Raw genomic sequence first — 16363 nt, 5'->3', positions numbered from 1 at the left:
GCATTTGTTTGGGTTCCTACTTTAATAAATTGTGGTTCTGCTCTAATGAACAAAAACAAATAATTTGTAATTGGCCCATTAATTATTTGCATGTAAATGCCTCTGTTAGAGTAACTTAATGAGCCATTGAAAAACATTACTCTATTTACTAAGCAACTCTTTGGGTGGGTCCAGTGAGAGGTTTTGTTTTGTTTGAAAGCAAGGAGGCACTGGGAAACAAAAACAGATTGAATCTCAGGAATCTGACTTCTCCTGAATCCACAAGCTTAAGGCAGAAAGGGAGGGCTCAATAACAATTTGATTAATTGAAGCGTTAATTAATGAACCTGTCCTATACCAAGTGGATGAGAAAGCCCCTGGGAGAGTGGCCTTCCTCAGCATGGCCACCCACAGGGTGAATTTTTAATAACTCAGACAGCGTTTGCCAAACTTTGTTGCACATAATAATCAACAAGGGTACTTCAAAAAGTTTCAGTAACCAGGCCTCATCTCTTAAATTAATTAATTAAATCAGAAATTCTAAGGGAGGACCCCCGGTATCAGTATTTTTTTTTGTGAGATATAATTGACATATGACATTATATTAGTTTCAGGTGTACAATAGGATTTGGTATTTGTGTATATTACAAAATGACCAACACAATAAGTCATTTGTCAACATACAGAGTTACAAAAAACTTTTTTTTCTTGTGATGAGAACTTTTAAGTTTTATTCTCTTAGCAACTTTCAATACAGTGTTGTTATCTATAATCACCATGCTGTGCATCACATGGCTGGGACTTATTTATTTCATAACTGGAAGTTTCTACCTTTTGACCCCCTTCACCCATTTCCTCCAGCTCCCAGCCCCTGTCCCTGGCAACTACAAATCTGTTCTCTAAGTTTTAGGGTTTTTTTGTGTTTTTTTCAGATTCTACACATAAGTGAGATCATACACTATTTGTCTTTCTCTCTCTGATTTATTTCACTTAGTATAATGCCCTTAAGGTCCGTCCATGGTGTCAGGCATTAGTATTTTTTAAAGACCCCTAGATGGTTCTGATGTGTAGCAAAGTTTGTCAAACACTGGCCTAGGAAATGATCCTCCTGCTCTGTCCGCTCCCCCATGTACCCAAAGAAAAAAATAACCAAATGAAATAACAAAAACAAATAAACAAATACAGGCATAAACTCCCCTCTGGCCACATGTAAATTGCAAGAAGTGTCATTCCTTTGGCTTTTGAAAATACAATTGACTTGCACTAAGGTGAGTCATGTGGCTAACTGGAGATCCTTTCCCAAAGGGCTAGTTTGGAAAAGAGAAAGGTCAGACTGTAGATTCCAGAAGGAAGCCTGAGGAAGGCAGAATGGTGGAGCTGGGTGGGGGAAAGAGGGATGGGTGGGGAATGTGGTGGGAGGGTGGCAAGGACAAGTGAATAAAGCAGAATTAAAGATGTGTGTCAAGTTTGGATCCTAAATGATTCCAGCCAGCATGGCCAGAACTCTAGTGCATGTCTGAGAAAAATATTCTGAGAGAAATCCAGCCTATATTTAAATGGAAAACCTAAGGCAAAAAACCACTTCCAGAAATAGGAAAAATGTGTTTTCTGGGGAGAGCAGGAAGCAAGGCCATCTGTTACTCAATTTAAGAGAACTGTTTGGTTCTTCTCTCAACCTTGACCACTCAGAATTACCTCTCATTTCTCCAGCTCAATTTAAATCACCTCTGGACACTACATCAAAGAAGGAAAGCTGCAGAGGTCAAGACCAGGCGGGCATCTGGCTTGGCTTGCAGTTCTCAGTGTGTCACCTTTCTGGGGACCACGAACCTCACCCTTCTGGTTTTGGAATGGAAACCAATATTTGAACCTTTGTAAAGTTAAAGTGAAGCTTAAACGAAATCATGGCTGCAAGCACGTCTCAGTGTCTGGAACTTTGTAGGGCTCAACACATTAAGGCGATTGTTACTATCCAGTCAACTTCTGTGGGATGTCTTTCTCAGTTTCTCCAAAGTTTGCTTTGTGAGCAGAGTGGAGAGAGAGTATGTACGCATCCTTTGACAGAGCTTTGGGGTATGGCAGTGGCATGCTGGACCTCACCCTTACCATCTCATGCCACCTCATGAGAGCTCATACATTTTTAGGGGATTTTCAAGTTAGTTTTTAAAGAACCATTATTAAAATTCAATGACATAAGCTTACAATTAAGTAAATTAAATTAAAATCAAAAGCAATAAATACTCAGAGCTCAACTTCCTAATTATTTGACTATATTTTACTATTATCTCTGTACTTGAGGTTATTTACATCTATTGCATCTGCGTAGTGAAAATACTATGTAATTGTATGCTATGCCACCTCATCCATCACCTTGGCAACTTGATATCCGCTATGGTGAGTATTTATAGCATGGAAATCATCAAATACTACAAATCAAGGCTTTTATTTCCCTCAGAGTGCTGGCTGTAAACACTTACAGCACACCTGCAGGGTAGGGCTGCTGTATGGGGAGAGAAGGACACAATGGGTGCAGTTGAAGCACCATAATTATTATTATTAGGAAGGACAGCTATGAGTGAGAACTTGGAAGAAGAGTTTCCCAAAAGTTGCTCAGAATGCCAAGTGGGGAGAAAAAACTTCTCTCAGTTTCTTATTCAAAAAAGGCAAGACTCTGGGAAAAGAAAGCCAACAACTAACTGTGAAATCCATGCTCTACTTTCAAATGGCAAAATCGGTTCTGTTTTTGCGAGCGACAATGATGCCAGGATTTTGAAATTGCATGGGGAAATCCAAGAAGACCGACTTTCCCAATCCTGAGACTTGATCTTGCAGAAGAGAGAATTCTTGATCATAAATTTTTAGTGTTCGCATTTTTAAATTTAATTTCTAAAGGAAATGTCTTCAAATGGGCCAAACAACCAGAAGGTATTGAAAATTCTGAAGTGAACATATCTGCCATCTGTCTAATACCCCACACCACCAGTATCACAACTGCTCTTTTTATACATCCTTTGTTTCTTTTTTGCATATCCAAGTAAATATAAATATGTTTCATTGTTGTTTTTTACCACCATCCCTCTCTCCCATACTATACAAAATAATACATCATACACTCACTGGCTTTTTTCCCCATTAATAATAGATTTTGGTTATCTTCCCATATGAATGCATAGAGAGCTCCTCCATTTTTTGAAAATAATAGCTGAAGAGTGTTCCATTCTATGAATGGGCTCTAATTTATTTAATCAGTCATTTAGTCAGTGGACCCCCAGGTTTGTCCAATCTTTTGCTATTTCACAGTGCTGCTATGAGTAACTTTTTATAATGTTAGCCACATGAGTGCCTGCTTGCCCGCAGCCCAGCAAACTGAATGAGTGATCAAAGTTTTGGATTTTGCTAATCTGACAGCTGAACAATGGGATTTAATTTGTATTTCACTTCCCCTGAGTGACACTGAGCTTTTATCATGTGTTTAGAAGTCATTCCCATTTCTTTCCTTTTTTTTTTTTAATGAGCTGTCTGTTTATATCCTTTGCTCATTTTCCTATGTGGAGGTTGTTTCATTTCATTTTAAAGCCTGCAAACATCATCTCAGAAGCCTCCTAGGATGGAACCATGACTAGGGGCCAGCCCAGTGGCACAGCGGTTAAGTTCGTGTGCTCCACTTCGGCAGCCCAGGATTCACTAGTTTGGATCCCAGGTGTGGACCTACCTACTGCTTATCAAACCACACCGTGGCAGGCATCCCACATATAAAGTAGAGGAAGATTGGCCCTGAGCTAACATCTGTGCCAATCTTCTTCAGCAAAAAGAAGAGGATTGGCAGTAGATGTTAGCTCATGGCTAATCTTCCACAAAAGGAAAAAAAAAACAAAAAGAAAGCCCACAACTGGTGAGAGCTACTTCTTGTTGCCATCCAGTCATTACTAAGCTCTCAAGTAGCCGGGGGCAATCATAATGTGATGTGATGTGATGCAAACAAGTGAGCTAATGGGAAAATGAGAGGCAGGTCCATCCCTGAAATGTTTGTCCACCAAACACAACACCCAAACCTCCATTTGAATCAAATTACTGCCCAGAGCCAAAGACTACAAGGTAAAAACCAACCTCCAAACTCAGGTCTGGTCCCTCCTTCTTGCCTCCTCTCTCTCTTTCTCTCGCTCTCTCTCTCTCTCTCTCACTGCTTTCACCATGATGGGGCCTCCCCATCTTGCCTGAGCAAACTGCTTTCTCTCTCTCCACTCTTTTCTTTGCTTCCTTTACTTTGCCAGGAATGATCTGGGTCTCTCAGCAAACTCCTGCACTCTGGTGCTTGGTCGATACCTGTGGTATGCTGGTGAGACCACCAGGTCTGGAGTTGGGTGGTACCGACTCAAATCCTAGCTCCCTCACTTACAACCTCCTTCAGCCTAATCAACTTCATCCTTAACTCCTCTAAGCCCTGGGCCCCTGCTCAAGAAAATGCGGAAGCAGTGTTGCCTAGTGGCTAAGAAAGTGGCTTTTAGAGTTAGTTAGATCAGGATTAGAATCCCTGCTCATCTTCTTCCTAGCTACGGTTAGTTAACTGGGTAAATTACTTAATGACTCTGGATCTGTTATCGCATTTGTAAAATGGGAAACAATTCATGAATCTCTCATATTTCTGCATGTTTTGAGAACAACTGAATTCAGCTTTTGTTCCAGAATATTTTGCTTCAGAATAATTTTTTCAAGGATATTTATATAGTGGACGCTGTGGAGAATAGAGATAAGTTTCTCCTTATAAAGCGGAGGACAGATTTACTTTCTCTCCAGGATGATAAAAATAACGTCTCTGTCCATGTCAAAGCTTGGATAGGTTTGGATGCAGGCCCTATGAGATACTGGGGTTCCCTTTACTCAAGCTGCTTCACTTGTAATGCGGTCCACAGCATGTACAGGATGCATCTGGCCCTGTGGGAATTCCCACATCTGCCTATGCTAAGTGAGGCTTGGGAAATCAGCACAAGTGGTGTCACTCTGGCTATTGCTATTAAATGTGAGTAGTAAACTGTCCTTTTTCTCTGAGCCAGGGGTTGCACATCTCCTGCCAGCATCCATGAGGCCGTGGTAGGCTAACTCCTTAGAATATAAGTGGAGTTAGATCCCAGAAGCTTTACACTTCTTGACATTGACTTGATAGATTTTTTGTAATCATTAAATGTAATTATGTGTAAAGCACATATGACAATGCCTATGCCTAGTCTATAATAGTTACACAGTAAGTGGGAGCTAGAATTAGTTTAGTTTTGCTTTGTTTTTTTGGTGAAGAAGATTGGCTCTGACCTAACATCTGTTGCCCATCTTCCTCTTTTTTTGCTTGAGGATTGTCACTGAGCTAACATCTGTGGCAATCGTCCCATATTTTGTATGTGGGACACCACCACAACATGGTCTTATGAGTGGTGTGTAGGTCCATGTCCAGGATCCAAACCTGTGAACCCTGGGCCACTGAAGCAGAGCACATGAGCCCAACCACCACGCCACCAGGCTGGCCTCTAGAATTAATATCTTTCTTCTTCTTCTTTTTATTTTTAATTCATTTTTTGGTGAGGAAGATTGGCCCTGAACTAACATCTGTGTCCAATCTTGCTCTTCTTTTTTTCTCCCCAAAGCCCCAGTACATAATTGTACATCCTAGTTGTAAGTCATTCCAGTTCTCCTATGTGGGATGCCACCGTAGCATGGCTTGATGAGCAGTGTGAGCAGTGTGTACGTCTGTGCTCAGGATCCAAACTGGCAAACCCCGGGCTGCCAAAGCAGAGCACACGAACTTACCCACTCAGCCACGGAGCAGGTCCCCCTCTTCTTTTGATTATTTTATTGCCTCCCTCAGAGGATTGATGTGGGCTTAAGGTGAATGACATTAGCACAGTGTGTGGCCCATGGAAGGCTCTCAGGCAGGAGGTGATTTCTTTTCATACATTTATCATATTTTGCAGAGACTATGAAAACAAGAAGGGACCACAGACCCGCTTCTAAGGTAAATTAACTTCTCAAGCTATTTTCCAGAACTTGGCTAAAGGAGGGTGACCCCACGGGGTGGGGACAAGGGCTTCATACTTCAGTGCAGCTTTCTAGGACCTTACCTTCCACCCAAAGCTACTGTGAACCGCGCAAGGTAGAGTCTTGCCATATCCAGGGACAGACTTTGGTCCTGTGTTCTAATTCTATACTAGTGCTTCTCTTGGGGAAGAATATATATAATCTTTGAACCTAAAGCTTTCATTGAAGAATAGCTGATAGATATTGGTCTTCCTGGTTCTTGAACTAAATTTCATTCAACAAAATCATGTCTTAATGGGGGAGGAAGCACTTTGTGGCCAGGCATCCCTGATCACTTAGTTGCATTCACTCCCCAATATTCTTTTGAAAAATATTACCATGTGTTTGCTGCAGGACGGGCTTTTGCTACGCACTAGCTATGGCGGTGAATGAAATAGACTTGGTCACTATCCTTAGGGAGCTTACAATCGAGCAAAGAAGACAGCAATAAATGAGTAACATACAAATAAATCACAGTGCTATTAATTGGGCTAATTAATCGGGCTAAATAACCCACTCCCAAACCTCAGCAGCCTAGCATAATAAAAGTTTATTTCTCTCTTATGTCACAGTGAGGTGTGGCTGGACAGTGGGGACTGGGGTTGGTGTGGGGATGGGAGGGTGTCTTGGGCTCCATTCTGTCTTTCAAGGGCCTAGACTCTTTCCATCAGTCAGTACTGCCATTTTTAGGGCCTCTTCCCTTCTTTGTATTCAGCAGGCAGCGAAAAGGCAGGACAGTGGAGGGGAAGATTTTATGGGCAGTTTGCCAGCGGTGCACACAACTTCTGCTTGTAGGGTAAATACGAGGGAGGCTTGGACAGGTGGTCAGCTGGGTGCCTAGAAGAGCCTTTAGTTGTTTAGTTGTCTTCTGCCACAAGGGAGACGGTGGTGAACAACAGGATGGTTAGGGACAGCACCACTCAGGAAGTGACTTTGGTTAGGAATGTAGGTTCTGGGGTCGGACTGCCTGGGTCTCCTGCTGGCTCCGCCACTTGCCAGCTGGGGGCCTCAGGTGTAGTGACCCAGTCTCTCTATGCTCACTCTTCTCAGCTATAAAATGTGGATGACGGTAATAGAGTGGTTGTGAGAAATCAAATGGAATAACCAATGCATTCCATAAATAACCTTTAGTGCAGGGTCTGACTGATTTATTCTAAGTACATCAGCACAGTTAAGTTATTATCATGGTTGTCATTAGTAATGATAAGGCAAGACCTCAAAGAATTAGAATTTTAAACCAGTGTGGCAGAAGACACTATGGTCTCTTTGTTACCACACCCTCCACGCCCGCCTCAGTGTGTCATTTCACCCGGACCTTTGCTCACCGGCGTTGGAGTAGCCGGCACTTTCTTACCTTCCTGGTTATATCAGGTCCCCCATGCCTGCCTCCTAACCAGGACTCTGACGGAGTAGACGCATGGTTTTAACTTGAACTCAAATTTTGCGAATAGCCGTGTTGCCTTTGTCTCTTATCAATTGATGTGTTCAACTAGCTTTTCTCCGGAGTTCCTTTTAGTCTTAACACTCTAGATAGCTTTTAATGGAAGATTAAAACATTATTATGACTGCCTGGATTCCAGATCTCGCATTTGGCAGTAGGAATCTTGAATTGGCAGATATTTTCACTTACAGGCACTTATATTCAAGGCAGACACTTACAGTTAGGGAGCAGAACCATTACTCGTCGCAGTGGAGCAAGTAGCAGCCCCTAAAGGCGTTAGTCTGCTAACTTTTCCCTTCTGTGCTTTTCCCATCCCTACGCTGTGTAGCTGTCCTACTATGGAGTCAGAAGCCCACCCTACCCACCTACTTAAAAGACACACTTTGCATGATGGGCCAGGGCATTGTTAAACTTAAAAAAAATTAATTTCTAAGTGAAAAGTGTGAAGGAAAATCAGCATTTTAGATGATTAACGTAGATTAAACTCTATGTTTGAATTATTTTCGCCTCTAGTAAGTAGGGTTCAAGAGGCATAATATTTGTTACAAACACCTGTTGCAATACTTCATGGGAAGTGCCTAACAGAGTGCCTGGCGTATAGTGAGCACCGAGTCGATGCTACTGTAATTAGTTATGGTTTTGGTATTCGTTTGACTGATCTTCATGGATTGTCTATTTTATGCCAGCCATTGTTCAAGCTGATAAGGACGCAATGGTGAACACTGTCTCTGCGCTCACTGAACTTGCCACTGGTAGAGGGAACAGATGATAACCAAATGCTCTCTCGCATACAATATCAAACTGCATCTGTGATAATGACTGTTGCTCTCAGTCCACTGTGCTATCAGTCTCATTTCACTGAAATGGGAGATTAGGAATGGCTTCCTTGAAGAAGTGACCTGGGAGCTGAGGACTGAAGGATGGAACAGGAGCTAGCCTGGGCAAGGGGAAGAAAAGCAATCCATCAGAGGGAGCAGAATTTGCTCGAAGGTCTCAGATAAGCGTCAGCCTTTGAAGAAGGCTAAGGGGATCGTGACGTGGGATGAGGCCAAAGAGCAGGTCTTGAAGGCAACAGTGAGAGTTATGGTCTTTCACTTCAGAGCAATGAAAACCCATTTAAGGGTTTTAAGCAGAGAAGAGTAGGGATGATATGACTAGAATAGATTTGACTTCTGAGAAGATCACTGTATCTGGAGGGTGGAGATGAGCGGATGTGTGTTGACCAGAGTGAAGGTTCTTCTAAGGCTCTAGGGTTTCATGAGAAATGAAGAGAGCTCAATCTCTGCGGGATAAAAGTAAAGAATGAGAAATGTAGGTGACTATGTACCACCTGCATGATAGGCTCTTCGAAGTTAAAATGGACGGGACTTGGTGATGGATTACAGAAGATGAGAAGGAAGGAGGAAGTGTTGAGAGAGACTCTCCAAGGATTCTGATTTCCTAAACTGCGGATAGTCATGCCATTCCCAAAGACAGTGCCGGATCTTAGGACAAAGATGATGAAGTAGTTTCGAAGTTTGAGGTTATATTTTGTAATTAATATTAATTTAAAATTATAGTTAGAATGGCAATATTTGTCATTTAAAAAATGTAATAAGGAAGAAAGAAAAGGAAAATAAATTACCATGTATTCATCACCTCCTATGTATTCGGTACTTTCAATTTATCTTGGTTCATTTTTCTAGTAACCTTCTAAGGCACACATGTCCACACTGATCGAATTGGCAAAAGGTTCTGAAAGATTTAGTGACTGGCCTGAGAACACACAACTAATGATTAGCAAAATATGTGTTTGGTCTCAGTTTCTATCAAAACCAAATCAACTGGAAGCTTTTCAACACAAAATATTTTCTCTGTACCCACTTTATGTTGGTTTTGTGAGGGACAGCATGGGACTCCAGCCCTCAGGAAATTTCTTTTGGGGAGATACTGGTTATAATTCCACAGTGGAGGTTTAAATGAGATGCCCTGGGCCTATAGAGGATGAGCTTTGAGATTGCTCTGTGCCTTCTGGAGATGAGAAACTCTGAACTGAGTCAGAGAAAGAGATTCACTTTGGCCAGCGTCAAGGATACGCAGAGGGACAGATGTGGCCTGGCCTCTATGGGATGATAGAGTCATCAAATGGAGTTGGAGGAAAAGGAGAGAGGGTGAAGCAAGAGGGTGTGTAAAGACATATTACAGCTACTGGAACTCTTTGATGTCTTTAGAAACCTAAGTTTGCCCATGAAACAGTAACTGAAAATCAAATTAAATGTACTTGGTAATAGTAAAAGACTTACGTTCATTAACAATCTTAAAATAATTTACAGTTAGAATTATAAAAAAGAATTCTGAGCCAGTCCTGATGGCCTACTGGTTAAAGTTCAGCATGCTCCACTTTGGTGACCCAGATTGGGTTCCCAGGCATGGAACCACACCACTCATCTGTCAGTAGCCGCACTGTGGCAGCAGCTCACACAGAAGAACTAGAAGGACTTACAACTAGAATACACAACTATGTACTGGGGCTTTGGGGGGTAAAAAAAGAGGAAGATTGACAACAGATGTTAGCTCAGTGAATCTTTCCTAGCAAAAAAAAAAAAAAAAAAAAAACTGAACAAGGGCATACATAGGCAAAGCTCCTTTTTGTTCCCTTAAGTCTGTCATTTCCAAATAAAACAGCTCTTTTTTATATCTGAGCATAACCTCAGAGGGTCATAGAGTTGGAGGAGGAGGGGACCAATCTGTAGAAATAAACAGGATAAAAATTTAATGATTGACGTTTTGAACCCCTTGGAGCTTTTTTTTTTTTTTCATCTTGTCTCTTCTGGAAAACACACAAACACACACACAGACACGTGACAATTAATATAAGCTACGCAGTTAGTGAAGATGTTTTCACAAATCCATTAAAACATGCTTTAGAAACTGGTAATGGCATTTGCCTCCACGGAAGTTATCGGCAAGAATCAAAACAAAGCTAACTTTTCATGGGATGTGATTATGCACTTCTTGAATTTTCAGAAGATACTTTGAAGTCCGTTGTTTTTGTGGCCTGAAAGCCCCAAGATGTAAATAGAAAGATTATAGACTCAAACACTTAATACCTGAGCCTGAGTTCCCTCGTTCACGAAGAGCACGCACTAATTCTTACCTTGTGCGGTTTTTAACAAGGATTAGTGACAGTATGTCTTAATACCTGGCACAGAGTGGCTGCTCAATGATAATAATTCTCCTATTGAAGAGGAAAAGCCTTTTTTTATTGGTTGTAGCTAAATAAAGCATTTTGTGGCTAAGTTTTAGGTCTGAAGAGGTTTTGTTAGTAAAAATACTGACCTGGTATTCAAGAAGGAAAAAAAACGAAAGACCCCCAGCATTGATGTAGTGCTTCTGGGCCTTCAGAGAATTCCACAATTCCTGCACAATTATCCCTGTGAGAGGGAAGAGAACAAAATAATAATAACGATAATAGTAATAATAGTAAATATGCGTTATTATGCTAGGAAAGGCTTATTTTTGTGACCCAGGCCTAAGCTAATTTCATTTTCATCTCTTATATGTAATAAGAAAATTAGGGGTTGATATTTTTCTCTGGATTGTGTTGCCTAAATGTTATTGACACAGTCCTGGCATTAAACTATTATCATTTTCAAGCCCTGGATTAAGAAACTAATTACAAGGCTTTAATAGTTGAATCCTAGCTGCTAAGTCTTATGAATATTGTAGTACTGTCTACAAGGCTGAATAATTATTTGATCTGTTGACATGGTAACTGTTTTGCAAAAGCAATCTGTAAGGTTGTATTCTATCTTCAGAGCAGTCCTCAAGAATTGTGTTCAACTATGGCCATTGCAAGCTGGGAAGCTTGTTATTAAAAGCGTGCCCAGAAAACTGGTTAATTTTCCTGGGAGAGGATGTCAGTTAACCGTAATAGAATGATTTTGGTGCTGATTTTGTTTAATCAAACATCATGAAATAATTGAGCTCTGAACAAATGGCTTATTATAGAAATGTGCAGGTTGGCAAGAAAGGCTGGAGAGTGCGTTTCGATAAAGCATATATGCGAACGGTTACTTTTTTCATTAAAATGGGCAATTGCTGCGGGGCCTGGGGCTCAGGCCATGGTTTAGCTGTGGGGCCCTTACAGAGCTGCTTGATTTCTCATCCGAGATCAAGTCAGAAGCTCCGATGGGGGAGCACTTTCAGGTTTGAAGGAAAAGGGGCCTTTGCTTCTTATTTGTCACCTCTCAGGGCTGGAGAAGGACAAAACCCAAAGTTTGTGCCCAGCATTTGTTCACAGACGTCTTACACACTATCCCGGCTTCCACGGTCCCCAGAAGCATCTTTCAAAACATAATTTAACAAACTGTTCCAAACCTCTGGCTGCACGTAAGAATCATATGGGGAGTTTTTACAATATACTGATGTCTGGGCCCCATCTCTGGCCAATTAAACCAGAGCCCCTCTGGGTGGGCCCTCAAATTAAATATATTTCAAAAGCTCCCAGCGTATCCTGGCCAGAGGACCCAACTTTAAGCCATCAGCCACTCCACTGGATTAGTTCGCTCTCCTCTGCAAAGGTGAGTGAACACAAAGGATTACATTGTCAAATCTGATTTGCACAAGTTGGTGACCTGATCCAATGTTTTAGTTAGCCCAGGCTGACTAACGGAACACCACAGATGGGGTAGCATCAACAATAGACATTTATTTCCTCACAGCTATGGAGGCTGGCAGTCTAACATCAAGATGCCATCAGGGTTGGTTTCTGGTGAGGCCTCACCTCCTGGCTTGTAGATGGCTGCCTTCTTGCTGTGTCCTCACGTGGCCTCTCCTCTGTGTGTGCACACTCCTGGTGACTCCTCACTCTCATAAGGACACCTGTCCTATCGGATTAGGGCCTTGCCCTTATGAGCTCATTTAATCTTAAAAATCTCCTTTAAGGCCCTATCACCAAATATAGTCACATTGATGGGTCAGGCCTTCAATATATGAATTTGGGGAGGACACTATTTAGGCCATAACACCCAGTGGCAAACTTTACTCCTGTTTCCAGAGTTACAAATAATTGTGAGACACAGACAAAGCAGGGAACGGTCTGGAAGTATCAATACCACTCCCCGGGGCCTGCCTGCCTCAGGTCACACTTTGGCCCAGGGTAATAAATTAGGTCTGTGAGCAATGTCTGTGTCTACATACAAAAAAGAGAGTTGTTTTGGTCATGAAACATCATTATTTTAAACGTAGATAGATAGACAGCTTACATGATGTTTTCCAGGGAATCATACCCTGTAAATTGATACACTCCAGGTTTGTTGACCATAACAATCCCAGACAAACAAATTGTATCCTGCTAAAAACATTCCACTTCCACAGATAAGAAGCCTCAAGCTAGCATATACCATTTGGTTGCCAGGAGGTCTGTTGCTAGTAAAAGGAAATTGGACCAAGCAACTGTTCTTCTTTGTTTCTGGAAGATGCTCCCACATTCACCCTCCCCTTCCCGCACCCCATAAAGGAAGAGAATGAATTGAAAACCTGCTTCTAACCATATCCTTCACAACGGGCCATGTGACAGTCCTGAGGTGAGCTCGTTCTTCCTCTTCACTGTCATGTAGAGTGGTGTTACCCTCACCACTAAACTCTGGACACACTCTCTGACTTTTCTTCCTCTAACACTTTGCTGTTAAAGTGTGATCTCCAGACCTGCACCATCCCCTGGGAGCTTGTTAAAAATGAAGACTCTCAAGCTCCCCCAAAGCTGACTGAATCAGAATCTATCTTTTCACAAGATTCCCCGGGGGATTTGTTTGCACATTCAAGTTTGAGAAGCACTGTTCTAAGACTTCCCTGCCAAATCTTCCCTGCCTCAGGGCCTTTGCACCTGCCCTGTTACTTCCCATGCTATGTCCTCACTTTTCAGATCACAGCTTAAAAATCACCTCTTCAGCCTCTCTTGCCTTCTATTTAAAAGAGTTGCCCCCATGTTATTTTGCATTCACACATTATTTATTTCCTACTTAATACTTCTTACAATATGTACTTTATTCATTTGTTGTATTGTTGTTGCTTTGGCTGCCTCGCCAACTCTAAGCTCCTTGAGGTTGGAAGTCATATCCAACTTGTTTAGCAGTTGTCTCCTAATGAACATCACTTGGTGCATACTGAGTGGCCTGGAAATAGTTGTTGAACCAAAGTGAGCCAACTGAATTTCCATGGTCCGGTGCCTCACTGTGTCTCTAACATTATCCTCTTTCTTCCTTGCTTGCGCTTGACTTAAACTGCTTACATCCCCTCATCTTCATCACCATCCCTGAAGGCAGTGCTTTCATGCTTTCTTATGTTTTCTCAAACTGCTCGCTCTTCGTGACTGCTTTTTCCCCACCTGCCCCACTAAAGAACTTATATTTATCTTCAGAGTCTCTGCTCCAATATCCTAGCAAAGGCAGCTTAAGGACCAATGGGCCACAACTGTATTTTGAATTATATTGGATTTTAGTGAGATTTACATGCAAATTTCTACCATGACACCAAAATCCCATAGAGGGAGAGGAAATTGTGGTTTCTCCCATCTTATTGTCGTTGCTTAATGTAGTGCATGGAACACAGGAACTGCTCAGTAAATGGCCTTTGAATTATGAGACAAGAGAAATACAAGAGGATGTCAGGAGGATGGTATAGGGACCACCTGCGTCTACTTCAAAATCTTGGCAGGAAAGATTCTTCCTGGACAGCATAGTCTCTATTTTCATGTGCGCACTTCTCGTGATGAAAAAGTACTTTCATACCCGTTGAGTCTTCCAGCAGTCCTGAAAAGATAAGCTGAATCAAAGAAACACTTCATTTGTCTCACTTTCCTTAGATAACCCAGCTTCTCGATATAAAAATAAGCAAGTATGCTGTCTCAGTCCATTCAGGCTGTTAGAACCAAATACCAGAGACCGGGTGGCCCACAACAACAGAAACTGATTTCTCACAGTTCTGGAGGCGCCTAAGTCCGAAGTCAAGGAGCTGACAGATTGGGCGTCTGGTGAGGCCTGCAGCCTGGTTCACAGAGGGCCATTTTCTCACTGTGTCCTAACTGGTAAGGGAACTCTCGGGGATCCCTGTATAAGGGCGTTAACCCCATTCACGAGGGCTCCACTCTTATGACCGAATCCCTTCCCAAAGGCCCCACCTCCTAATTCCATCACAATTGGCATTAGGCTTCAACATAGGAATTTGGGAGGGGGACACAAACTTTCAGTCCCCCCTAGCACGTGCTGTCTAGTTTAGAGGCCGCTTCTCTCTTAGCTCTGTGGACGTATAAATTTGTGAGACAGTAGACTCCATTTCTTAAGCAGTCTAACTGAATGTTTTTATATATACATGTGGGGATAAACATCAGTGCACATACATCTCTACAGCCTTCTGCAGACCTCCTTAGACATGGGACAGAATTCAGTGACAGTAAGTGGCTACTTACTTAGATGCGGTATGAAGGCTATCAAAAGGCCACTTGCCAAATACGTCACTCCCATATCCCCTGAGCTGGCAATGGAGCCTGAAATCCCAACTATTTGCGTTGTTTCCCCAGATTAACGTGGAGATGTCTCTTAAAGAGATGATTGTCCAATTCATCGTTGGACAGGACGTGCTTTAACAACAATATTATTGGCATGCTCAGTTTGTAGCGAGCAGTAACCCACTTCCCCATAATATGCAGGTTGGCTTTTTAGTTTGACTGGCCATGTGTTCACAAGGAGGACGCATTTGGCTCAGTCTTGCTAACCTGAGTCAGGGAGACGATGTGACAGTCAGCAGGGGCTGCACAGACAAAGGCGTGGAGGCAGTGAGCAAGAGAAAACTAAAAGCTGCATGAAACAATAGTTTGTTCTTCTTATCATGAAAACATTAGAAGACAGAAATAAAAATACTTATTTTAATTAAATATTAAAATACTTTCTTTAAAACACTCTTGTATGTACAATCATATTTGATTCTCCTATAACTCCATTTTGCTGGTGAGGAAATCAAGCCCCACAGAAGACCAAGATGATCCAGCTAGTCTTCTGAGAGTTGACAACCCAGTTCATGTTCTGGGACTTTCCATGACCCCACAGGTTACACTAGCCCTAACAGGGACAAGATCTGAAAGGCAGTGCTAGAATCCTAATCAGAGTATTAGTTAACCCATCATGACACTGTTTTCCACAGTGTTATTGGAGGGATACATATTCTGCAGGATGTTGAGGTAACAGATGTTACAGGAGGGGAAAGAATGATTCGTTCTGTACTCCACTGAATTGGAAAGCACTGGCTTAAATCAAGGCACAGTCTCTTCTAAATAGCAAAACTTCTCAGGATCTTCAATCAACAAATATGCATCATGGCTCCCCTGCATGGCGATACTGAATAGTGTGGTTTCCTACATTCCAAAGACCATATTGCAGGGCTAGTATTCATCAGAATGAAATGTGGGTAACTATCCTAAATGATCTGTATACAAACAGTTTCTACCCTTTAGTTCAGAAAAGGGAAGCAAGAGATTCAGAAGCTTAAAAAAATGGAAAGGAGGGAAAAGAGGGGAAAAAAAACAGAAATAAAATCAAAAGCCCTTTTGTCTCGTCGTAACCTGACTGATCGGCATTCTTCCTCGCTTACCTGGCAGAGAGCGCCACTGACCCGAGGTGAGTGGGAGAAAAGCAATTTGCAGGTTGTCTGAGTGTGAAAACCTGCGATGAATGGCTGAGCTGCTTAGAAAAGGAGATTTAGTAGCAGTCATCTGAGGACTTGCATTGTTCTTGCTTGTATAGTTTGTCATATTTAAAGCAGGTCAGCCTTGGGAGGCTCACACAAAAAGGAGGAATGAAGGGCGTTCAGGGGCACTAAAAGAAGACATTTTTCTCCTAAGGATTT

At 42.0% G+C, this 16363-nt stretch overlaps 1 protein-coding gene across 13 annotated transcripts in view; it reads left to right on the top strand.

Annotated features, from left to right (window-relative positions):
* Nucleotides 1–16363, top strand: part of GRM7 (glutamate metabotropic receptor 7) — an 822228-nt gene that overhangs the window by 623733 nt on the left and 182132 nt on the right. For 2 of the 13 annotated variants that reach the window (XM_070576699.1, XM_070576698.1), the window contains exon 8: nt 5940–5980. The exons of the other annotated variants lie outside the window; for them this stretch is intronic. In XM_070576699.1, the coding sequence (XP_070432800.1) occupies nt 5940–5948 (9 nt within the window). In that variant the 3' untranslated portion in view covers nt 5949–5980. The remainder of the gene's footprint in view (nt 1–5939; nt 5981–16363) is intronic. 13 annotated transcript variants of the gene reach the window in all.

The sequence above is a fragment of the Equus przewalskii genome, chromosome 15 (genome assembly GCF_037783145.1).
Source record: "Equus przewalskii isolate Varuska chromosome 15, EquPr2, whole genome shotgun sequence".
NCBI classification, from domain to species: domain Eukaryota; kingdom Metazoa; phylum Chordata; class Mammalia; order Perissodactyla; family Equidae; genus Equus; species Equus przewalskii.
This window is presented reverse-complemented; position numbering and strand designations above follow the sequence as displayed.